We start from the raw sequence: 25577 nt of genomic DNA, 5'->3' as shown, positions 1-25577 counted from the left end.
ATTATCACATTTATTGACTCTAAGTGCAAAAAACCCAACAAGTCTTAATGGATTTGACTCATTACCATACATACTGTCTATATTCCTTGTTCACATAAATTTCAACTGAGAAAGAAAAATATACATTTTAAAAGAACAGTTTCTAAATTAATTTCATAAACAAACTTCCAATAAACTTTTGAAAGTTGGAAGGAAAGCTTTTTCAAGAGTTATAGCTCATGTTTTCTGAAGCAAAACACTTGATGTAAAGCACACCTGACATCTGACTTCATACACCTCAGAGGTTTTCTATGTAGTCTTCACTAAAGTGTACTTACTAAATGTTTCACAGTATCAGAGCATGAGCTCCTCCATCAGCTTTCAAACCTGTGAATTAGGTACTCACTGTAAACAAGGCTTCTATAAAAGGAGAGTTCAAATACAAATAACAGAGGGCATTAGTAGCCAAGTTTCTTTGGGAGATAGATTGCATTTGGTTCTAACTTCCTTAAGAAAGAGCAGCAGACAGAAAGCACGGTAATAATTTCTATTATTTGAAGCTGTTCAGTTTTAAGAGCATTTGTAAAAACAGACCTGATTATAACAAACTGAGATTTGCATAATTAACTTTGAAACAAAGTGTTCTTAGTGATAAATGCATTAAGAACTGAAATAATGTTAAGACAAGCTATTTTTTGTCAGCTTGTCAGATGCGTGCTGAAGCTTCCCTTCTAATTACAAGATGTTTAGTACAGCACAACAGATATTTTGAAAGAAATACAGATGCTGGAATGTTTCTTCAGCTGTAGTGCACTTTGTCCGAGAAGATTACCATGACAAAATATGAAAAGGAAAGAGGACAGAAAGCAATGATTTATACACGTTCTAATTTTTCACTTAGAAATTCTTCCACACTATCTGTATTCCACTTGAGGATGCTCAGTTCTTCTGCAATGTTCCCACTGTCGTCCAGCAGCTTTAGAACAGGGTCAGAGCCACGCACATACTGGGGGGGGGGGAAGAAGAAAAGTCAGTTATCTTGGCTGGCAAATGCATTCTCCATACTAACACTGCCCCTGCTCTCAAGTGATCTAAATCAGGTCAGACTTCTGACTTGCATTTAATGTCAGAGAGAGGAAAGTGGAGGAACAAGTCAAATGAAGAGGGGTAGGTGTCAGAAACATCTCCTTGTTCTCCGTGGTGCACCACAGCAGTTAATGCATGTGCAGAGGGCAGTGCCACTGGCCTGGCTTTGAAGGAGGTATTTACTCCAACTGTTTTAAGTTACCAAAACTAGATTTTTGATAATGAATGGTTTTTCTTATATGATCAATAGCCTTTTTACCATTTTAGAAATTCTGGGTCACTTCAACAGGTCAAAGTTCTATTATCAATTTCTAATGCAATCACACACTTTCTTGCTGTGTTGTATCTGCGTCTGTGGTGCTTGCTGGTAACATAATTGCTCAGTGCTTCTCAAACTCACTAAGTCCCAAAAGAAGTAATGCAAATAAAAGCTTTTAACAGTATCAGAAAGCTCTGACCATTTAAGTTTATGGAAAGATTTCCCCAGGAGTATTCCACTTTGCTCAGCTGAGCTAACTTAGTCAGTTTTACTTAATGAAGCTAGTGGCACCCCTATTGAGTTTTCCAAAAGTCTTGTGAAAAAAACAGATTCATTTGCACACTTTTTTTTTTTCTGGTAGTACTTGATACCAGTTGTAGTCTAGACTGCTTTGATGTTCAATAAATTACAAAGTTATATAAAAAAGAAACAGACATACAAAAGGAAAGAAAGCTTTTGAAAGAAACTGGAGGACATGGAGACATGAATGCGTGAGACAGACAGAGGAAATCTGTTTTACATAGAATCTGCTGTTGAGAAGACAAATCACTTATTGCAGCCATGCATAGCTATGAAGTGATTCCAGATGGTGCCATTTGGGCAATAAGATGGGAGCACAAGATGTGAGAATCAAGATGTGTATCTTCCAAGTGCACTTGAAGTTCACACAGGATTTTAAGAGGAAGGTGAAGTCTTAGATTAGATCTTGAAACCAAAGAATTATTGCATCTTAAGGCAGTGCAGTTTGTGCAACTTTGCATATATGCAAGTCGTAAGAAAGACCATTCAGTATATGCATTTCTATAAAGCTGGATGTCTGAAGTATATAGAGAAAAACCAGCACAATAGAACACAGCAAGGGAATTCTGAGAGGGAGAAGAAAAATCCAAGAATCACTGAATGCATGGAAATGGTAGCTCCACAAGAAAACCAGGGGAGAACAAAACAGGGGAAAAAGAAACTGACAGAATAGATTGAGTAAATCAAAGAGATCTATAAAGTAAGAACAGAATATAAATATGCCTCAGATTATTTTCCCATCTGCTATATTAGTAACTTTTTCTTGGATTAAAACCAACCAACAACAAAATAAACCGAAACCTCACCACCACCAAAGAATCAGTACCAGTTACTGATCAGCAAACAAATCTATATTACTAGCATGAACTTGCAATGATTCACACTGGCAATGCAAATATATGTCCTCTACTAAAGGATTACTCAATCAGCAAATAGGGAACAATCAACAGGATTGTCTCCACCAAACTTAATTCTTCTTAACATTGCAAACAAAACAAGTTATGCTACTACTTACCTTGATTTGCAGTCCCCTGAAGAGTTTTGGCTTATCACTCCTGACAAAAGCTACAGTTTGGAGAAAAGAAACAAAATCAAATTCTTCTCTACTTGCATAGAGTAGATTTATGTCAAATTAGTATTCCCTGAATTATTTTTTTAAGTTATGCTTTAGAAGATAATTTAATATTAAAATCTTAGTACCTTCAAAAATTAACAGTACTAAACTGATTATGCCAAAGGAACACCTATTTTTCCCAGTAATCCAAACAAGAATTCTACGTGCTTGGATTTCCCCTGAGCACCAGTGCAACCGCGTAAGGCAGTTTATCTGCACGCACCACTGCCAGCCTTCAGCAGACTGGCCCATATGCTGCTGCTACACAAATGTGAGGAAAAGCATTGGAGCGATCAAAATCTGGCTGAGGATCTGGCTGAGGCTGACTGTGCCACCCATCTCATCAGCACACTCCACACACGCTGCAGCTCTGCGGGGGACAGGGCGCACAGGAAGCTGCGGGGAGAGCTGGTGTTCTGGTGACCAAGATGGTCGGTCTGGTCTCTCAGAGATCTCTGAGATTACGTGTTGCAAACCAGCAAGAAAACAAAGCCAGCAAACAGAAGAGAAGCTCGTATTTCCCCTTCTCTTGACGCTCCTGAAGGCAGTCGGTGTCAAGGCTCCAGGGGCTGCCAGGCAGCTACAGGGAGACAAGGCCAGGTCTGGGCTGCTGCTGCTGCTGCACCAGTCCTCGCTTGCAGCAGGGCCAGCGGGCATTAACAGCAGCACAGGCCCTGTGTCCTCACAGCACAACCCGGGCCTGGCATCAGCCTCAGCTCTCAACAGACAAGATGAAGTATACCGGGACAAAGTGTGAACATAATCCCCTACTTCCCAGCACTTCACCCTAACGAATGTCTGAGTTCTAGAAATATTTTAAATTTATTTAGAAAATAACAGTCCTCATTCCTCCTTTTCACAGTCAGGTTGTGCTAAAAGTTGAATTTAGCATCTATATTGACATTAAGTGGATTCAGGATGCTCCTGTGGTACGTCAGTAGCATCTCCCAAAGGATGAACCCTGTCAGTACAGACTGACTCCTACAAGAGTGCCAGCTGCATGTTAAAGCTGCTTTTTCAAGGTTAGACAACAATGAATCTCTCACAAATTGCAGTGCATCCAGCTGGTGCATGGAGATGAGTGCAACCTCAGGACTAATGTTTCACAGTGCTTGACAAAGTGTAGTGCTTTCCTCAGTAATTGCAGAGATACCCTCTGGCATCTTTATACCTAACTTTACGTTATTGCAGACAGTTACCTTAACACTTTCTCAGCATGGTTATACAGAGTGGCTCTTATTTTCTTCCCCCTTTCACCAAGCTCCCAGTACAGATAAAAATCATATACACTGCTTGCTGCACCAACTACTACACAATATAAACAAGGTAAAAAAATTCCAACGGCCCATGGAGCTGCCAGATGTAGCAGGACCCTGAAGAAAATGAGACTTGTCTTTATTCCTTCTGCAGGGCTATGCACTAATGTCATATTGTACACTGTGTATAACAATATCAAATAGCACAAAATAACCAGTACTTGCTCACATACTGCAGTTTGATTCTGATTTAAACTCAAAGACTCAAAAGAGTATTTTCAACTTCAGTGTTTCCCATGCCCTTGTGTTGTCTTGGCTGTCATCAAAAGTAATGTACAAAAAAGCAGCAAAGGCATTTCTTATTCTTTGTTAAGTCCACATACTGTTGAAATGTTTCTGGAGGAATTTTTCCACATTTTTCTTCACCTTAAAGCTAAAGCTGAAATCAGTCTCTAGGGCTTTATATGAAAAGAAGGTTGTAAGAAGCCATCAGTACAGTGGGTAACTAATTGCAAAATGGTAAGCAAGCATAGTAAAATAGATAAAGTTTCTGAAGCAAATCTGAACTCTGGAACTTGACTGTAATAAAAAATTGCCTTTGGGAGGGACCTCAGGTTACAGCACTTTAAGCTTGTAACAGGCGTGAGGATTTGTTACTTGAGTGACAGATGAAAGCTTATGTGTACAGGAGAGGCTGTTCTCTGGCTGCAGTGTTGGACTGAACAAGCTCACAAAGTGGGAACAGCATTAAGTGGAAGAAGAAAGTATTCTATAGGCAGCATTACATTCTGCCACGTTAAAAGTAGCTATTACACACTTGTATCAATGTCAAATGTCTAAATCTTCTGAAAGCTGAAGCACTACAGAACATTTTTCCTGAAATTTTAGACAGCTGGAACAGAATTAGTTTCTGCTATGGCATATTTATTTCTAATGCTGATCACAGCGACTTTCTGCATCACTCACTTGAATTTGCAATGCAACAAAGAAAAACACTCAATGTACAAATAACTTAATTTGTATATTCTGAATTTTGGAAGCTAAAATGAAAAACTCAAATACTGACATGCATTAAAAACACAGATTATCCCATCAAACTATTTTTTTTTTCTTTCCATAAAATCATTCCTTGAGTTGAAATAGCAGCTTTTGAAATGATGGGGTTAGGAAGTCAGATGCAGCTACAGTGCACATTTAGGGACATATATGACTGCTTGCTTATCATGGGATGTGGTGCATATGCTCCACCCTCATTACTCAACAATTTCCCCTCTACACCCTGACACCAACATTGTTCTATATCTAAATGGTACTTGCACATCATCTCTACACCGTTATTTAGTAGTCTGGTGTTTAATACTAAATCCTATCCAAGCCATCTCCCCATTTTCTTCCCTCTGTAGCAGCTTTAGAAATTTTACACCACAGAGGAACAAACCTTTCTCTAACCTATCTGTGGGTGAGCAGGAGAGGCATTTTCCACCATAACTTGTGTAAGATGAACCCTGAGCTCAGTGCCATGACACCAGGTTCTTGTGCATTAAACACTGGACCAGAAGTCAGAACTGCTCTCCAGACAGCTTTTCAAAATCACTTCACCTTATACTCTGATAAGCCATGAGCAGTGCTGAAGCACTTCTGTTGGAAGGCACTCCTGAGGTGTTTCTGAAGAGCAGACAGGAGTGCCCCACAATCAACTACAACTACAAGGTCAGAGAAGGATCAAGTGTGTACGAGCATTTTAAAGCTTGGCCCCCACTAAACAGTGCTTTTAAAGACCTAAAAGCAGCCCTTACCTATTAACACAGAATGGAGAACTCACTGCTGTTGTTATAATGTCCATTTGTTTCCATACAGAACATAGAGGTGTAATAAGAAAGTCTGTGAAAACTAGTTTGTTGGAATTAAATCCCAGAGCCCTAAGTGGAGACTGAGGGAATATAAGAATCACTGTGGTAGAAAGGGCAAGTGTGTGTGTATGCACACAAGCACCTGCACTGTTCTGAGGACACAGCATAAGAGAACTTCCTGACTCAAAGTGGACATGAAACATCTCCCCAAGCAGAACAAACACAGAACAAAACTCGTTTTATTCTGAGTTAACTTCAATAAACAGAAAGCAAGTGTAACATTACTTCAGATAACCTAAAGGGTAATCTGCTTGTTTGGCCATGAATTATCAGACACAAGCTTTTGAAAACAAGAAATTTTACTGGAGACACAAGTTTGTACATAATATTGCAAAATTCTACACAAAAAAAAGGCACAAAGAACTTGATCATACAGACTTGACCATTTTGTACCTGAAAAGAACTTGAATTAAAAAAACATTTTATTAAGGCATTGCCAATTATCAAATGTTAAATCCATGAAAAAGAAAAGAATCCAAAACAAAAGGTAGAGTAAGAGAGGGACATTTTATGAAGATGACAAAGTTCACATTTAGTAACGCCACCAATAGCAGAACATTGCTAAGACCACTGGCAATATTTGCTAGAAATGTGAATATGTAAATCACTGGGCAAGACACAAGCATTGAAGCCTTCCCTCAAGCATTTGTTTTGGGGGCAAATACACGCTCTGCAATTTTAAAGATGGTATGAGTCTTCAAAAGTTACCATGAAAGCTGAGCAAAAAGACTGAACTACAGCACACAACAAGCACTTATTTACATTTTAACAACTATAGCTCTGTACCTTTTGGGGACTTCAGTTTGAGATAAAAATTTAAGAATTCATATGGCACATCAGTAACTACTATTTGTACTCTCTTAATCAAGTTACAATGCAGCTGTTCATGATTTTATAAAAAGCACCACATGCTTTCAGAAATTAATCCAAGACAGAGCTCCAATCAAGCCTGAAGAAACTTCAAAAAATCCCAAAGACAGGGTATTTTGTCTAAGCAGTTGGGCAAGAGACATTTCTGAATCTGAAGGCAAGTATTTTTTTTATTTTGTGTGTCATCCGTTCACAAAAAATTATGATAAAGCAATGCATGTCTCCCACTACAATATTTGTATTTCCTAGCGAGAGTTTTAGTAATGCTTTCCTCTGTGCAAGATTTAAGGCTAATATAATTTTCTAACTTTTTTGTCAGTATTTATGAATTACAGATTAAAATAACTAGGAAATGAGTGATTTTACCTCATACAATATGATCCCATAAGGAATTACATTTTAGTAGTTAAAAGAATCCCCTTAACACTTGGAGAACTTGGGTGATATAACAGTGCTGGTTGACTCTGAAGTCAGAGGATTTAATGCAGCTGAACACTGCATGAGTTCAAGGACCTTGTCTATAGAACAATTGTGCTGGGAGCACATCCATTTCTTAACTCACAAGGTGAGGTGAAAATTATTTTATTGAAGAAAAAAATAATGGAGAGAAATATGAAAGGAATGTTCAGTGAAAAAAACCCAGTCTAATTCAGTTTTTTAAACAAACTGGAAAGAATGTAGGAGTCTAAACACTGATCTATCTCATGGAGAACAGAACACAGCTGCCACTGAAAAGCCAACTTAAAACAAATATGCTAGATTAATCACTGACCCACCTAATTCATTATTCTATTGCAGAGACTCAGTTTTAGGGATGTCAGCCAAAAACTGTCACTGTGTTACCTGGTATGTTAAGATATTGCTTCATCTATGAATCTTGTCACTTAGGTTTTTAATATTCTACTTTGATGGAGTGCTTTTAAATGACAAATATTTAAGAACAGTTTTATACAGAACAATTTCAAAATGTATGTAATATATAGGAATTAATTTTGGAGTACAGCATTTATAATAAAGCAATTCATTTTTAAGGGAAACTTATCAGTAGGAATATTTCAGTACTGAATTTAAAAGGGGCATACAGAAATGTGGTCTGTAATCAGACTTCTCACAAGAAACTGTATCTGCAAAACCTAACAGGCATCCTTGGCCACATTCACAAAAGTCAAATTTAGTAGTTTGGTGTGACACTAAACAGCCAGTTTGGTATGACACAAACAGTAACATCCAGTTCAAGACTGAGATAATCTTGCTGAAGACCAGACTTTTCCATCCTCTTGCTGAGGACTAGGTTTTTGTCATCACTTCTTACTCCTTTGCTTTGCCAGTATATCCAAATATATTCTAAATGTAACGATTCTCACATTTCAGGCATATTGAGCAACTGTTTATAGCTAAAGATTATATAACCAATAATTTTAAAGAAAATTTTGATAGAGAAGGACTGAACAACTCACAGCTTCTTCCAACTGTGTAGCTTTTACAAACCTTTATTAATTCAACTGATTTCAATCCTTAACTATTTTAATATGTGTATCTTATATATAAAAAAATCCAACCACAATAAAAAAACAACACCGTACATCCTTTAGCCAAATAAAACATAATCCAGATATAGCCTGTGACACATCAAGTCTGTGGGACTAAGCCAAGTTACAAAACAATTTACATAGGTACTTAAAGGTCAAGAGTTCACAGTTACATACAGGAGTAACACACACTAATTCTAATATATACATAGTCCTGCAATTAACAAGGCCATTTTGTGTATACTCCAGGGAGAAAAACCAAACTCATCTAAAAAAACTCTATCAAAACCCTCACAGAAGCTATGGAAGTTATTTGTGATGAGACATTGTCAGTGAGGCTACACAGTTCAATGAAGCCTACAAAGACAATGTTTCAAAAGCAGCAGCATGACCTTCAGGCAACCTAACTTCCACAGCAAATGTCCAAGTGAAAAGCTGAAATAAAAACACTTCTTGAATATAAATGTCTTAAGACAGAGACATTAAATACTGTTTCTGTTAGGAGTTAAAATAAAGGAGCAAATCTAAGTATTCTGAGATTAATATTAGTGTGAAGAAAAATATAGGCTGAAAGAATATATTCTACTGCTTTTAAAAATTTCTAAGAATGCTTCTAATACATATCCCATCTTCCAACCTCTTCTAATACCCTAGCTGTAAATTTGGTTACATTTAGATTGAGTAGCTGCAGAAACTGGTGATGACAAAAGAGAAAATTAAGTGCATTATTCAGTCTTTTCTTAACTCTTACTGTACCAAATTAAAACTGGTGGTCAAAATAGAGATCCTTTTTTAAAAAACAGTGAAATGTATCCAGCCGCTTTAAAAAAGTAAGATATATGATCAATGGAATGTAAATATTTGAGGAGGTTTAGATAACCAAGAATTGAAAGGAAAAAGAAAACCTAGTCACAATTTTCAAGTTTTTCCTTTTGCACCATTGCAACACCATTCCAAGTCTTTGGAACATGCTTCAAAGTGTGCAGACAGCAGAAACAGAGGGCCATTCCCTTCAAGGGCCTACACATGAAGATAACTGAGGACACAATGCAGCATGGAGTCAGGCTAAGAGGTTAATTTTTCCTTCAAACCTATGGCTTAGATGAGCACTTAACTGTTAGAAATCCAGAACCATAAAGCAGCTGAGGGAATGGGCAGCAACAGTTGGGAATGTTTTTATGTTTGCTAAATTTGAACAGTCACGGAGATAATACAGACTCCTGTGCTAACAAAGTTAATCTCCTCAAGCCCCTCAAGTAGGACAAGTCATTTAAAGAATTCTCATTTTGACATTTTATACAGTGGAAAAGAGTAAAGAGCTTTGCTCTGGCCTTGTAGTCATTCAACTCAACTCTGAGGGCAGTGGTGGCAGGAAAGGATACAACGCAGGACAATTTATGTAGATTGTAACCTGATTTAAAACCTTTTTTTTCCCCCCACTGTTTGTCAGCCAGCCTTCAAACAGGGAGGTATTAATACTTCTCACAGCAGATGGAGACCTGCTGTTTGTGCAATTTTAAATTCTAAAGCTAGATTAGTACTTATGTCCAACTATGTCCAAAGTACAGTATTAGGGAGTTTGTTATTAAGTTCCTCAATACAGGAAAAAACCCCAAAACAACTATAGTACACCTAAGATCTTCCCTAATTTATAAGAAAATCCAGTTTGAAATTTCTCAGATTCTTTTCCTGCAGCTTCCTTCCACCAGACACTGATGGTACCAATTTTCCTTTAACACTACTGCATTCCATTCCTGTTAGCTGACTGTCATTATCTACTGATAAAACAATTATATGACAGGATCTGTGAAAATAAAGTTGTTCCATAAGTCCACAATATAATTTCATCTATCAATTACTGGAGACCAGTTTACGAGCCTCAGGTCAATGCAACATTTCTGATATAATATACTGAATTTATGACTACTTTTAATGTACTTAAAAGTATCTTTTGTCATTCAGCTGCGACAGTATTTCGTATTTGAAGGAATAGTAGTGGCTTTACTTACCCTGGACTTGAGGGAACCTTCCCAATTTTCATCCACATACTTCTAGGACAGCTCCTGCATAAAGCTGTAATAATAAACAGAAGCCATTAATGAGAAAAGTAATCTAAATTACTAGTTTATTTATAGTGTCTTATCTGTTGAACTGTTTTTCTCTGAGGAGACAATATGCTACTCTGTTGATGCTAATTACAAATAAGATCCTATACAGAATCATAGCTCCAGACCTGTCTCTGATTATGCAACAACTGACCGTTCCCTCAAGATACACGATAATTTTCATTCATTATACTAAAAATTGAAAAACAAACAAAAAAAAGATCATTTGAGATATACTGTTGGTGTAAGCAAAGTTTCATTTAAAAAAAAAGCAACTGGACATGTTAGAATGGGAATTATGGATTAGTAATAGGAAAGCTGTTTCTTCCTTCCCAAAGATACTAACAAAATCTCATTAAATGAAATTTTAGTTTCCACTTCAAACCTAACTTGGGCAGTGAAATACTTATAATAAAGATAAGGCAGTGACTTTAAAATTCCTACCTGGGCTATTGGTTGATTTTAGTTCATTGTATTTACAGAAAGAGGACAGATGACATTAACAGGCCTTAGGTGAAGTAGGATGTACAGGCTGGGCTAACTTGGATACTTGCACTTAGATGTCAATCACTTCTGTCAGCCAGGCAAGATATTCAGATTGTCTTCTTAAAATACAAGTTAATTTCAATTTTATATAATATCTAAATTTAAAAACCCTCCACCTAATTATCTTGCATACTGTCATATTTTTAGACTATTCTGTGATATTTTTTTTTTTTGCAACATGCAAATGATTCTATAGTTTGCCGAATCCTAAATAAATTAACAACAGATTTTCCAGCTACTAAAATAGAACTTCATACTCCAAAGTTAGGCCTTTTAATATTATACATAGTATAATTACTATATATGTAATACTGTATACCAAACCACATCCTTCTAAGCCTTAAACCCCACAGTTTATAGCTAAGCAGACAGAATGATCTTAAGTTAAAATTTTTAATATAATTCTTTACCTTCCATAGACAATTAAAACCCCTGCTTTCATGTTCTTTCAGACAGTGTTTTCATAACAAACATGCAAGTCTGGGTATAGAAAAATATAACTTTACTGAAATTACATAAATTCACACTTCAATTAAAATATGAACCGTGAACACAAGTAATTAAAACTAACCTTCATAGACCACTCTGAAAAAGCAAACCACACACAATATGACAGAAATCTCAAAGACAATTTTATTAACATTCCATCACCTACTGTATGGAGGCTTTATAGACAGCCAGAAATATATGTTTATCTCTGAATATTCAAATTCTGATTCAGGGCCAGCTCAGTATTTGCTTAAAAACTATGAATTAGAACCTAAGAAATGCTCTGATCTGAAATTACAACTTCTCTCTTGGCGTGAAGCAATCAATAATCATTACTTCCATGGGAAACTGAAAAGAGAATGTTACACTGCATTACCTGTTCAGAACAGCATTTCAGGAATTTGCTTACCTACAGATACATTTTCAACTAAACATTGTAATTACATAAAAAACCTAAGATTTGACAGTTAAAATGCAGAAATACTAGGAAACAATATCCAAGAGACCATAAATACCAGATTTTTAAAAGCTTTTTCACCACCCAAATCAACGTTTTCATTAAAAAAGGCAGTGATAAACAGCTCAGATTCTAGCTTGCATAATTAAAATTCCTCTGGAATTAAAACATGAAGTAATTACAAAGATGTAGAAAACATGGCACAGGGGTTCACAAACTTCACTTACCTTGTCTCTTTGTCATTTAAAAAAATACTCAACAGTTTTATCAGCAATCCTAGATTTAGGTATTCCTTTGCAAACTCACTAACCCACTGAATATTTATACTGATTATCTGATACTGAAAGTTATCTGCATTTTTTCTATCAAAAAGTCAGTATAAAGAAATAGACAAAGGAATAAACAGCTTTCTATCTAGTTAATTAAGTTTTATGTAAGTCTATCATTAGCTAAGTACACTCAAATTTAGAACAACAGTAAAATGAGCATTTTTGAACTCTCATTACTGCAAATTATTCTTAATCATTTTTTTTCCTTCCAAATAAGAATTTTTATGGCACAAGATCACAGTAGGAATCTAAAATATGTAAGACATTTTGTAACTACTCACTACTCCCAGTCTGTAACTCCTGGCCAATATCTGATAGAAATTTAACAAAGAAAACAGCTCAATCATTGATGTCTAAATTTTGAGTTTGTAATTCTGCCATAATTGAAACCCAACTGTTCTGGTACAAAAAGGTTTAGATTCATGCTGGGACAAACAGCTGCTTTCTCAATGGCTAGACCAGAAAAAAAAGAAGAATCAACTGGCTTCATTTATAACTCTAAACAAAGGTGTCTTTTGCAAAAAACCCAGGTTTATTTGCATCACTTAGCCCACCACAAAAGCCTAGTTGTTAATGTCTACCATCTCATTGTGTCCAGAGCAGATGTTCTCCAAACTTCCTTGTGAAGGCAGTCCCTCTGTTCAAGTATTAATAAAAATGACATGTATCATTCAGCATGGAGGCACACAAACATCTCGAGTCAGTTCATTACACAATGCTTAACTCATGAGTCAGTTCATTTTAAAGTAATGCTTCACTTGTTTTAGTGCTCATGAAAGTGAGTTTAGTACTAGAAGCAATGAAATAGACTTTCTAAACTATTACTGGTCTCCATGTTAACATCCAGAACAAGTGCTGATTCATGTCTGCATCTATACAAAGAACTTATCTTTTTTTTACAACATTCTTACAGAACTTTTTCTAAGGTTACTGTGACGATATCTGAACTTTTCCCTCATCTTTTCCAAAGCACCAGCTTGAGTTCAGTTTTATTCAAAGGTTTTTGGAAAGCACCTGAAACTCTTGAAGCAGCTCATATTGATGCAATCAGGATGGCTCTTCACAAGTGAAAAGAGACAAACCACAGTATTGGTCGTGTCTGCTTTAATTATGAAGGAGAGCACTAATTACAGTGGAATAACACTTTTTTTTGCATAAGAACTGTGCTAGCTAAAAATATGCATTGTAAAAATATGTAACTTTAACTTACATGAAAGAAGACATTTCACCTGCTATTAGGAAGAGAACTGAAGCAACTTCTGTAAGACACAGTTCCAGCAGGGCTTCATTTATATATTGATATGGTATTGTTATCACAGTTACTCATGGTGAAGACTCCAGAAGGAAAGTGACCTGCTACTCAGCCATTAATGTTTATAACCAAATAGGAATTCAGACCAAACTGAACTGCAAGAAGTGGTATTGAACAGAGATTGCTCCTTGGTTGCAATAAAATTGTTAGATCAAAAGTGACAGAAAAGCTTAATAAAATACAGCAAATTATACCTAATTTTACTTCTATGACACTTATATTTTGCACACTGCTTTCTTTAACTATTGATTCAGGGTGACCCTGCCTGACACAGGTTACACAGTGTCATTCAGGCTGGATTTGTACAGCTGTTTGTAATAAGCTGACAGTACCAGCATATCTTAAAACATGGAATGAAACAGGCTGTTAAGGCAGAGCCACAAAAATCAGTAGCTACTTTATGATTCCTGGATTCTCTCAGATATGAGCATACTGTCCTCTCCAAATATCAAATAGTTTCAAAAATATAGTTAAGTTCTGAGAACAAGCAGAAAAGCAAACTTATAACTGCAGCTAAACCTCTAGAATTTTCACTTGCCTCAGGTACAAGATTATCTTCCACTAAATCTTTAGTAACAACTCTCTTCCCAATGTAAAGAGTGTTTTTATGAAATTCACTGCATTTTAAATTTCATATTATGATATAAGCTGCAGAAGACAGCTCCTTATCTCCTATCAACTTCAAAAAATTTCAGGAAAAATATGGATGTTACTATTCTTAATGGCCCAAGTTCCTTGTTGTATGCAAAATGGTACTATTGAAAAAACAGTAAAGGATCTACTTTATGAAAGCATGCAACTTAATTTTTACTGTGTTCCATCCACATACCCAGAAAGCAAAACAGGTTAATTAATATTTGTTCTTCTGAGAAATTTACAACCAAAAGAGATTTTGTTGAAAGTTTCTTTTGCTTTTTTCCTCAATTCTTCTAACTATCAGTTCATTCGTGATTTCTACTAGAAAAGTAGTCTTCTAAACTAGAAAACTTTAAAAGAAAAACACTGAGCTACAAACTATAAAATATTTTCTGTGGGAGAGAATGCAGTTATATGCACAGCTCAAGGCTTTCAAAACCACTCTTGTCTTTCCTTTTCCTGGAGGCATAACATGACTAAGAATCTGTGGGTTAACAGGGAGCAGTCAGAAAGCCTCACTGCCAGGAACATCATGAATTACTGCTCTGTAATACAGAAAGCCAAGAAAGTCATTGCTACACACACACACACATCGTTCTGAACTGATGTCATCAGTAAGTTTAGCAACAAAGCAGCTTCTACCACTGACAGCTCATTATCCTGTGAAGGGAGATACCCAACTCTAAATAAGAGTGTGGAAACACAATCTAACAGTCAAAAACCCGTTATGTGAATCAGCACTACTCCTGTGATTAGTGGGTATGTATTACAGGCAAGTTACTCTGAACAAAGCTGAGCAGAATCTAAGCCTCATTTATTTGTGGGGAAGGGAATTCTGACTGAGTATAAGGGTGACGAAAAGTCACAATGATGGTGTTTAAGCACTGAAATAATTTACTAAGGAAGACTGTATAATCTGCATTTTTGGAGATCCTCAGAACTTTGAGGTCTGCTTTGAGTAGGAGACTCAAAGGAAACTTTTTATTCTGTGCATACAAATGTGCATTACTATTAAATTCTTCAGCACACAGAAAACGTGTTATCCATCACTACTTCTGGTTTAAATCATACCTTGCAGGATTCTATAAACATTTGTGCTGTTTAAATCCAATAACCATCGAAAAGTTCCAAACCAGCTTCTGCTCCTGGCAGCCTATTTTTATCAACTTTGGTCACTGCAATATTTGCTATAAATTCATGTGAGCAAGAGATCTGGCACAAGGGTGACAGAGAAAATGAAGAAGCTGATCAACCACCAACTTTAGACCTCTGGAGCTGTTGCTTGAATTAGGTGGTGTGAGTACCCAGTTTGAGTAGAGGTGGAGAGCAGTGAGTAGACAAGGGTGGCAGGAAAAGGGCTGCTATGTACAGGCTCTCACTTGGACCTAGGCAGAATTATGCAAGTGAAAGAGTACAGATAGGAAGTTAACAGGGCATGTTTCAATTCTGGACTATACCATCTGATTCTATCTAAGCACCTACTTACCTCTAGAAGTAGAATCTCTGAACATGTCTTTTATTCTCCAGTCTGTGATTTTGTTAAAAAATAAAGCATCTTAAAGTTTCAAAGAAAACAGTGAGAACAGATCTCATGAGATAATTATTTGATCTTGCACACTTCATTAGTTTTGAGACTTTTACATTTTGAAGTTTCTTCTACAAATGTAGAGTCAAATGTCAGTACTTTATTTAGAAGGTCAGCCTTAATTAGCTAAAGCTATTCCATTGACCAGCACAGATGCACATCAATGACTGAAACTCATATTTAGCAAATTTGCACTTACAGTTTCCCTAACCTTTTTTTTTTCCACTGATAGGATCAGACAGAGCTCTTCCATGGGTAAGGCTTACCCTATTACAGACAGATAATGTATTTGATCTTAGTTTATCTGACAGATGAACACTTGGTGAATCTAAGCCAAACAAAAGGCAGTACATTTCTGTTTTAGGCATTGACTAGTTAGCTGCACCTTCCTTATCTAGGACTACTTCTTGTCTACATTAATTTTCATTGCCAATAGCATCATGTACAGAAAGAAGGGAAAGAGGGTACAGGGTTAAGTTCTTGAGAAGGATATCCACTGCAGCACACTTTTAATATAAGGAATAGTTGTGAATAGTATTTTGAAGCAATAGCATTGCTGAGAGACTTTCTCCATCAGAGAGAACAGTATCATATCAGATCCCTTAACTTCCCTATCAATATAGCCCATAAAATCATTCCTGTAGGAACTATATGGAACACTTAGTTAAAAGCAAACTTTGAAAGGAGATCATATGACATATTACTCTTAATTACAAAGTTCTGAATATTTACTTGAATGTCAAATAAAATATGTTGTCACTGAATCATACTATTTTTGAAGTCACACTTGCTAGAAAACCAATGAATTTGAACCATTTTCGAGTACCATATTAGAAATAAGGAATACAGTTAGGTAAAAGCACAATTTGATTTTTCCAAAGTATTCAAGACACTACAGGACACATCAAAAGACTGAAAAATAAAGATATGTGGGTTTTGAGAAACAGCTAGAAGAAGTAAGCTAGAATTCTAATTAATTTCTGTAAGCATTGATATGACTTACACTTAGTTTACATCTCTGAGATGTCAAAGAATTCTAAGTAGTTCTCTGCTTTTAACCATTGACTTGAAAACCAGAAGTTCCAATGACAGTGGAAATATTCATGTTAAGAGCCTCTGGCAGAACAAGAAGTCAGTCAACAGCAACTCGAGTGTAGCACTTTAATTAGAGTAATGAAAAGAAAAAAAACAAACCTGAAAAATGAATGTAAATTGGGTCACATAGGAGTAGCCTGAAGCATTAAAAGCACTTCATGTTATTCTACTTCCAGCAATTATTCTGAGTTTTGTAAACTATCTTTTGAGTTTTAAAAAGTAAGTCTGAACAAGAATATCTCCTTAAAATTCATAAGAGCACATTTAAGAATTCTGCACGTGTAAAAGGGTGGTGTTTTAAGAAAGCTTTCAAATTTTTTGTTTGGTTTTATTTAACAGAAGAAGCAGAAGCACCTAGTCATTAATCTGGTGTCATGTTTTCTAAGACACCAAACACTAACATTACAATACGACAAATACTTGACAGTAGAAATTTAAAATGCTGAAGTTCAACACATTATTAGTGAGCAAAATATATTTTTCAAAGCTCCATTTAGATATATTGATAACTTTTATGGGTTGTAGCAATCCTGCACAGTGCAACTGTGAAATTTAATGTACTGAAATTTTATCACAGACTCGATTTTTAAAATCAATTTGGATTTTGACATGCATGTATTGTTAAGATAAATCTAAGATTATAATATACAATTAATGGAATATGCTTATAGCTATGTCTGAAATCATCACACAGCCTAAGTGAAGCTGCAGATGGAGTGCAGATATTTTCAGCTACTGCAAAATATGGACAATCTCTCCTGCTACTACAATTTCACGCACAGTTAGCTTCACCTCCATTTCATCCTTCTGTATTTTACACACCAGCAGTACTCTGCATCTGACAGACTGAGGCTTAAAACTTGAAGCTGTCTAAAGCAATACTGTTTTAGCTGGCTTCTGAATTAGTGTGAGACTGCATACAAAATCTCTAGAGGAGGAGAAAATAACTAAAACATTTTTTCATTTTTCCCACAGTCCAATTATGAAATAATTAAAATATTTCACTGGAGAGGTGTCAGCAGAAGTTCAGAGCAAGAATATTTCACAGCTATTTTCCACAGTGTCAATTCACAAACTACTCGACCAGTAATGAGAGCAGGATTAATACATACACTTCTTTCAAGGCTATGAAACAGTTCAAACCTGTAAACAGCTCATTTGGGGTTGCACTGATACTATGCAGTATGAAATATTTTTAGGCCTGAGGGTATTTCACAGATGATTTGTGAAAAGCACCAATTATGTAAAAATTCTCAGATAGATGTGCTATTACCTTTAATTTTATATTCTGGTTTAGAACTCAGGTCCAAGTCATGCAGTAAACTAACTCCTGCTTTTCCTGTTTCTAGTATTTGCCACATAACTGCAAAGAGAGTAAAATTAAAACTCTGAAACATGTCCTGGAACTCCAGTAGTTGGCAAGTCTGCTTGTAGCACAGACAACCAACGTGCTGTGTCACTTCATGGGAAGTGACCTGCCCAGGTAACGAGCGAGCTACGTCATGAACTGGGACCATGGCTCAGGGAAGAAGGATTCCTGTACTTGGAGGATGTTCAAGCATGGAGTCACAGCTTTTGCAAAACCCAGAACATCACTGCTCTGAAGCTCAGCAACATGCCAGGCTGCTAATCAGAAACTCAAGCATCTTACACTGAGATGCAGGTTTTCAAAGCAAGATGAAAAATTCTACAAACAAGAGGGTAGGGGAAAAAAAGCCTTTAAGAACTTTCAATATTCATTCACTCTTTACTATCAATTTTCCTTAGAAAGAAGATTTCTGTGGTAACAGGGGAAAAATACAGGAGAAAGGAAAAACTATAGCAAAAAGCAGCATTCAGTTTTCATAGTCTGCATATCTAGCATGAAAATTCTTGTTTAGCAAGAAGCTACTAAAAATTATATTGTTAATTTTTAGGTAACAGTAAAATCTCAAGCTCAATTACAGACATCTGTTACAACCAACACTATGTTAAAACACAAGTCAATTCAAAATGTGATTATTCTGAATACAATCTGTTAAGATTATATTAAGTCTCCAAACACTAATTTTCCACTGGCTAGTCCTCAAGAGAAGTTACTGGGTATGAGTTTATAAAAAAAGAAAAACCTCCAAACAATCACAAAATCTGAAATATACATTTCTAAACAGCAGTAACAGCACAAAAAATTTCCACTGTCTGAAACAGCATTCATAAGAAAATTATAAATGATGCTATAATAAACCATATAATCATAATGTTAGAACAATTCAGTAGTTCTATTTTTGTACACAATATAGAAAGCCTGCATTCAAACTCAGATATAAAAAATGTATGAAAATACTATCATAATCACTCCTATACTTCAATCTGATGCTTACCATATTAGCTCCAAATTACAAATATAATTTGTATTGCATTTCTTCAGAAATGTTACAGAAATAAGAAAATATAAACTAATAATTAAAATCTACATTGTTCATATTTACTACAAAGCCCAAGCAGAATATAAAACTGGGTAAAACACAAATAGATTAAAAAACCAACAACTTATAACATACAATTTCTTGCTTCCTGTGAATATACAAGGAAATCTGGTCCACTATGAAGAAATTTGTCAAACATCCTTGAGACCCTATCCAGCTCTGTGCAATTTATTTTACTTCACTGATCATGACCAAAATAAAATAAGTTTTCAGATTAGTAATACTTACAGTGCCAAGTCCTGACCACAAAATGGCATTTTCTTATCCTTACACAGAAAGTATAATAATCCACACAAAGAAATCTAGATCAGATTCAGGAAATTCAGAACACTATCTATTAGTTTAATTAGAAGCATTTTATTAATGCAATGCTTACAGTACAAACTAACTTACATCCTTCAGTATGTTACTGATAAATTGTTAAGACATTTTTCTCAGAAGTTACATTCACAGAAATGCAGCATAGCTCCTCTACCTTATTTTCCCATCTAATGACAACAGAAACTGTCCTGCTCCGTAAGTTCTAGTGCTACATGTTATGCACAGAGGCAAAACTCTAAAAATGTTACCTGAGCAAATTAAAGCATCCTCTCTTTACACAAGGACAGGAAGCCTTGCTGCTGCTGCCAGCACAACTGACTGAGCACGCTGGAGACCCTTTCTATTCTGCCAGTCTGTGTTAGCACATTTTGTCAGACTGTATTCTGAAACTTCAGGTTCTGTATATGCCTATGTATAGATATGTACATATTTATACAGAAATATGTATACACATGTAAAAGAACTGGATCTTTCCCCAGAGACAAACTTTCCTTTATAAGGTTCCTATATCTAGGAAAGAAAAAAGCCTTACACATCAAGCCCCATAAGGATTGTACTGAAATATTACTTTGTTAATGCATAAAATTTACAACTTAAAGTCTGTCAATAGAAGAAAACTATTAATTTAACTATGAATTCTCTGCCAATCTCAAACATATGATTCTTGATACTTAACATAGTGTACCTAACACTGTAATCAGTGGTTTTATTAAAAATTAAAGGCAGACTTTCTTTTTTAAATATTAGGCTGAATGTAACTGACAGGACAAACCTGCTAGATTTCCTCATTAATTTCATTAGGTCAGTTATTTCACTATCTCCTAGCCATTAAAAATAATTTCAGCACCTCTCCTCCTTGAAACCTCTATTTTCTTGATGATTGATTTGTCTTCACTATATTCTAGAACACTCTTAAATGATCACATATTAGAAAACATGTATTCTCTTCACGAACTCCAAAAGTTCTTCATTGGTAACATACCTCAAGGAACACAGATATTTATTTACTATAGATAAAGGAAAGGTTTCACCTTGAAGTGATCAAAGCACAGCATGAGGGCTGAGAGAGATCATTCCCAAAATATCCAGCTGTTCTCACTGCTGCAGGATGGAGTTGAGCAGTTCTGCTTCTATTAGGTTTGTGCCACTCCAGGAACTCACCTGGAAGCTGCACCAGCCTTCTGTTGCCCAGGACTGAACTAAGCTATCCTGGCCATTATGCTACAGGTCACTGACCAAGCAGGAGCTGTCATCAAACACAACCCTCCTTATCCTCTTCTTCTACCCTCTTCCAATCCCATGTATCTTCCTTTTAAAAGAAGCTTGATGTAGTCCCCAAATATGGTCACGTCACACCAGAGAAGGGCTGCCAAAGAACCAAAGATTCCCCTGTTGGTACAGGGACATTATTTTACAGCACTATAGCAAGTCTGCAGATCTAGACCCTGTAGATGTATATTGGGCTAGGAATAAATGCTGCATTTTCCTCTTGAAATGATAATCCAGATTCTCATGTATTTTTAAAAGAAGAGTTTCATAAACATGACATGTTAAATTATTCCAAACGGGATTTGGTCCAAAACTCACCTTTCTAGTTTCCAGCTGAGCTTCTTCTTGGCAGCACTCCCTGCAGAATGGATCCAACTGATTCAGATTGAACTGCCCAAGAAGGTTGCAAGAACTGCACAGCAAGTTACTGGAGAAGCCCAGCTCTCTGCAAGCTTCTGATGACAACTGTGCTCCATAAACACTTACCTGAAAGTCAATACAATGATACACTTAGTATTAATTTATTTTTTTAAAGATGGCTTTAAATGCTTTAATGATTAGAAAGAAGGCATTAGTCTCTTGTGACTGTTTCACAGAGGTGCCTAAATGATCAGCCCAAGGGTTCAAATACCACCCTACTGAGAAAAAGGGTCTTAAACAAACAGGGAATTCCAGACACTCACAGTATGTACATTTCAAGGTATCAGACCTGCCAAAATTAATTCATATACGCTTCTGATAGCTCTACTGCTTTCCTATCTATTGGTGACTTCAACTTAAGAAGAAAACCCAAAGGCAATTAATCAGCTGAAATGCACATGGTTATAGCTTTCCAAAGGCTCCTCTTCAAAAAGAATTTCAGCAAGTTTCAGATCACTGAAAACACTTCTGGAAAGTAATGCAACAGCTAAGCTCAGGAAAAACAAAACCAGGAAGTAATAAAATTAACCAAACTGCTCAACAAGACATACAGGTAGGATTTTAATTTCATGTTTGCATTAATGCTACAGAAAAATTGCATATACTATTAAGTGGAAGTGCAGATAAAAACCTGCAATTCTGATTTATCAGCAATACTTTACAACAGGCCATTCAATTACATGGCTTCTAGGTAAAACACCAGTTCTGCTTTTTATGGGTAACAAAAATAACACAACCAATCACAACACTTAAATTATATTATTTGGGCTTCATTCTCATAGAATCACTAGGGTTGGAAAAGACCTCTAAGATCATCACTGAGTCCAAGCATTAACCCAGCACCACAGTGTTCAGCTCCAAACCTTGCCCCAAGTGCCACATCCACATGCCTTTTGAACACTTCACAGGATGGAAGTGTTGGTGATTCCACCACTTCCCTGGGCAGCCCATTCCAGTGCCTGGCCACCTTTTCAGGGAAGAAATTATTCCTAATATCCTATCCAAACCTCCCCTTGTGCAAGCTGAAGCCATCTTCTCTCATCCCATTACTTGCTATGTGGGAGAAGAGGCCAACCCCCCCCAGCTATACCCTCCTTTCAGGCACTTGCAGAGATTGATGAGTTCCCCCCTGAACCTCCTTTTCTCCAGGCTGAGCTCCCCCAGCTGCTCCTCACAGAACCTGTGCTCCAGACCCTTCTCCTGCTCCACTGTCCCCTGGGCTCACTCCAGCACCTCAATGTCTTTCTTATAGCAAATTTACATTCCCACTTTTCTATACATGGATTTCTCACACCTTGGTTTAAAACCTTCCCTTCCAGCTGCTTGCTTTAGAGAGGAAAAAATGAGAGAGGAAATTAAGAATGGAGAGATAGAAGGTGGCTTTCCCAGATGCTTTTCAGTCTGGGTAAAAGACTCCAGCCAAAACCTACTACATCCAAAGCATCAACAAAACAATCAGCACCACTGTGCAGAGAGGAATGACAGGGCACCAGCAAACTCAGCTGGATAACAGCCAAGACTCAGAAGAATTATGCTGGGCCAAACAGAAAAGTACAGAAGAAAAACTAAGTTTGTCGTTCAGCAAAACAGACTTCTCACATTCACATGCTATCTAATTCATGCAGCACACCCAAGATAAGCAGAAGAAATGGGTTTTGTCTCTACCTAAGTGGCCAACCTACAGTTGAAGAAAAGACATGTTATTTTTGTGACAGACAGAAAATATTATGGATTGATAATTGGTAGAAAATATGTTACCTCATTTTTTTTTAGCAGATACAGATAAATAGAAAAAGTAGAGTTAAAGCATGAACAGAGAATACACAAAAAAAGCTATTCTGAAATCACTATTCTATCAGGCAGAAAGCTATTTTTCTTCTTCTACAAGGCACTGTATGACAACAGGCAAGCAAAAATGGACCTTGTTCTACTGGAATAATCTAGCCTCTTTTTAGAATTTTTACTAAGGTATTTAGTTTTCCAAGTATTTAGCATTTATCTTTTCTGAGGGATACTAGCAATAAGAAATACACCAATATAGTATACAACATAGTAGTATAAAAAGCCCCTAAGGAGCATTCCAAATACTACCGAAGCTACCTTTTAATTACTGCTCGCTTATTAAATTAATGATAGTGGTAACTAAAACAATTTTCTTGCACCTTGCTGCTTGCCATCCACCACTGACTGATGCTTTACTGACATCTTTTCACTCTGCTGTCACTTCTGAATCTGTTCCCCTTGGAGCAGTAACAGGGCTACCTGGCCTTGTCACTTTGCTTCCAGCAGCCTTTCTCCTCACACCTTTACCCAGCAGATCCCTAAACAGTCCACAGACATAAGGCTGATACTCTCCTGAGGGATTTTTTTGGGGGGTGCGTGTGTGTGAGAAAGAACCAACCAAAACACTAACAGTGTATGAAAATAAGTAAAGGCCTAATGCCTTGAGAGGTTACCTAGAACAGAGGCTAGAAATTGTTAAAGAAATAAAGTAGGTATTTATTAAAAAGGCCTTCAAAGGATACACACTGGGCAGTACAAGAGTCTGGCCATGGCTACACTCAAGATGACAGATCACACGTTTTCACACTTTTATGAGTTTTGGTCCATTTACATATTGGGGTTAACTGTCCAATTAAGCTCCAGGTTATGAAATCCCATCCTCCCATATTGCTCCCCTCAATTCTCTGTTGTTTACACTTTCGGGGCCTGAAGCTGCAACGGTATCCTTGGCTTTCGGACTGGAAAAGGATTGTTTAGTCTAACAAAACTGTGAAGAGAACTTGCTAATACTTTATATGAAGCTCAGAGTTATATACTAATACAATACAGAATCTGGAAAATATGAAAGCTAAAACTTAAGGCATCAGGCTCCACTACATGATAATTTTCACTCAAGCGGTTTTCGTTGCACAACAAGCTCCAAACACCTTAAGAATAAAACTATGGAGAGGTAAAGGAAAAGTAAATAGGAGAAAGTCTCTCTCCCTCATATTTTTACTCAATTTTCAGTATCTTAACTATCATATTTTCCTGAAACAATGAATGTACTAACCATAATAATTGTCTCTGATTGGGAGTAGAAAAAAACCCTCACACTTCAGAAGGATAATTTCAGATACTCAGCAAGTGATGCGCCTCATTTAAACAGCATTTTCTCTTTCAAAGCTTTTTTCTCTTTCAAAGCTTTGGCTCCAAATATACGTCACAGAGTTGCTTTGTTTTCACACCAAAGAATTTACTGTATTAAAAAAAGGCAGCACCAATACAATCTGTTTTAGGAAGAAGTCAGAAGCAGAGAGCAGTCTCCGACATGGAAAGCGAAAGAAGCGGCCACGGCTGCAGGAGCGGGAGGAGGCGCCCGCGCCTCCCGCACCAGGATACGTCTCACGCCACGTCTCACACCGCCTCCCCCGCCCTCACACCCGCTCTTCTCCCAGGAACTGCAGCCGTGCTCAGCCCCGAGAGCGAACGCGCCGGAACCGGTTCTCACCGCCTGCAGCCCCAGGAGCCAGCAGAACCAGCGCCACCCCAGCGCCCCCAGCTCGGCCGCCGCCGCCATCTTGGTTCCGGAGCGCCCGTGCCAGCGCCGCCGGGAGCCGCGGAAGGACCTCACCCATCGCGGGTGCCCGACACACCGCCTGATGCGGGAGAGCACGGACTTGCTCCCAGACCCCGGCACCACAAGCAGAAACTGCTAACCCAGAATGTCTTACAGAATTCTATAGCAAAGATACTTGAGTCTGTTCAGAGCAGCGCTTCGCAGCGACGCTGTAGGAACTGTCGTTCCCCAACAGCTGGTCGGGCATTACGGAAACAACCCCGACTAAAGCCCTTTCCCCTTTCTCGGAGCCGCTGAAAGCGGCACATCGGCCCCGGCCCGGAGACTGACAGCCGGTCCAACCAATAGTGCTGTGCTATCCCCGCGGGCAGCGTGCCTCAGCCCAACGAGGTTGGGCGGGTGGGCGGGACTACAAGCGGCGCCTTCCAAGCGGGAACGGACGCTTGTAGGCGGGACATCGCCCCGCTCCGGCGGCTCAGAGCGGCAGGGCAGGCGGAGCGATTTCCTCCCCGGGCCAATCGGACTGTGAGACGGGCGAGGCCGCGGCAGCGCCGCCCAATGGTGGAGGAGGGGCGGGGCCCGCCGCGGGGCCCGGCGGCGGCTGCGGAGACGGAGGCGGGGACGGGCGCGCGGCCGGGCGTTCGGTTGCCGAGCAGCGCACGCAGGGAGGGCGGGCGGGGCGC

General features: G+C 37.7%; 1 protein-coding gene across 1 annotated transcript; it reads right to left on the bottom strand.

The window, feature by feature from the left end:
• Window positions 1–25004, bottom strand: SELENOF (selenoprotein F). The gene is made up of 5 exons (XM_062497367.1): window positions 24826–25004; window positions 21231–21398; window positions 10313–10376; window positions 2640–2689; window positions 1–985 (listed from the first exon to the last, which is right to left on the bottom strand). The coding sequence occupies exons 1-5, from the start codon at window positions 24892–24894 to the stop codon at window positions 854–856; spliced, it is 483 nt and encodes a 160-aa protein (XP_062353351.1). The 5' UTR covers window positions 24895–25004; the 3' UTR covers window positions 1–853.
• Between the last annotated feature and the right edge of the window lie 573 nt (window positions 25005–25577).

This window comes from Cinclus cinclus, chromosome 8 (assembly GCF_963662255.1).
Source record: "Cinclus cinclus chromosome 8, bCinCin1.1, whole genome shotgun sequence".
Taxonomy (NCBI): Eukaryota; Metazoa; Chordata; class Aves; order Passeriformes; family Cinclidae; genus Cinclus; species Cinclus cinclus.
Note: the sequence above shows the minus strand (reverse complement) of the source record. Positions and strands in the feature narration are given on the sequence as shown.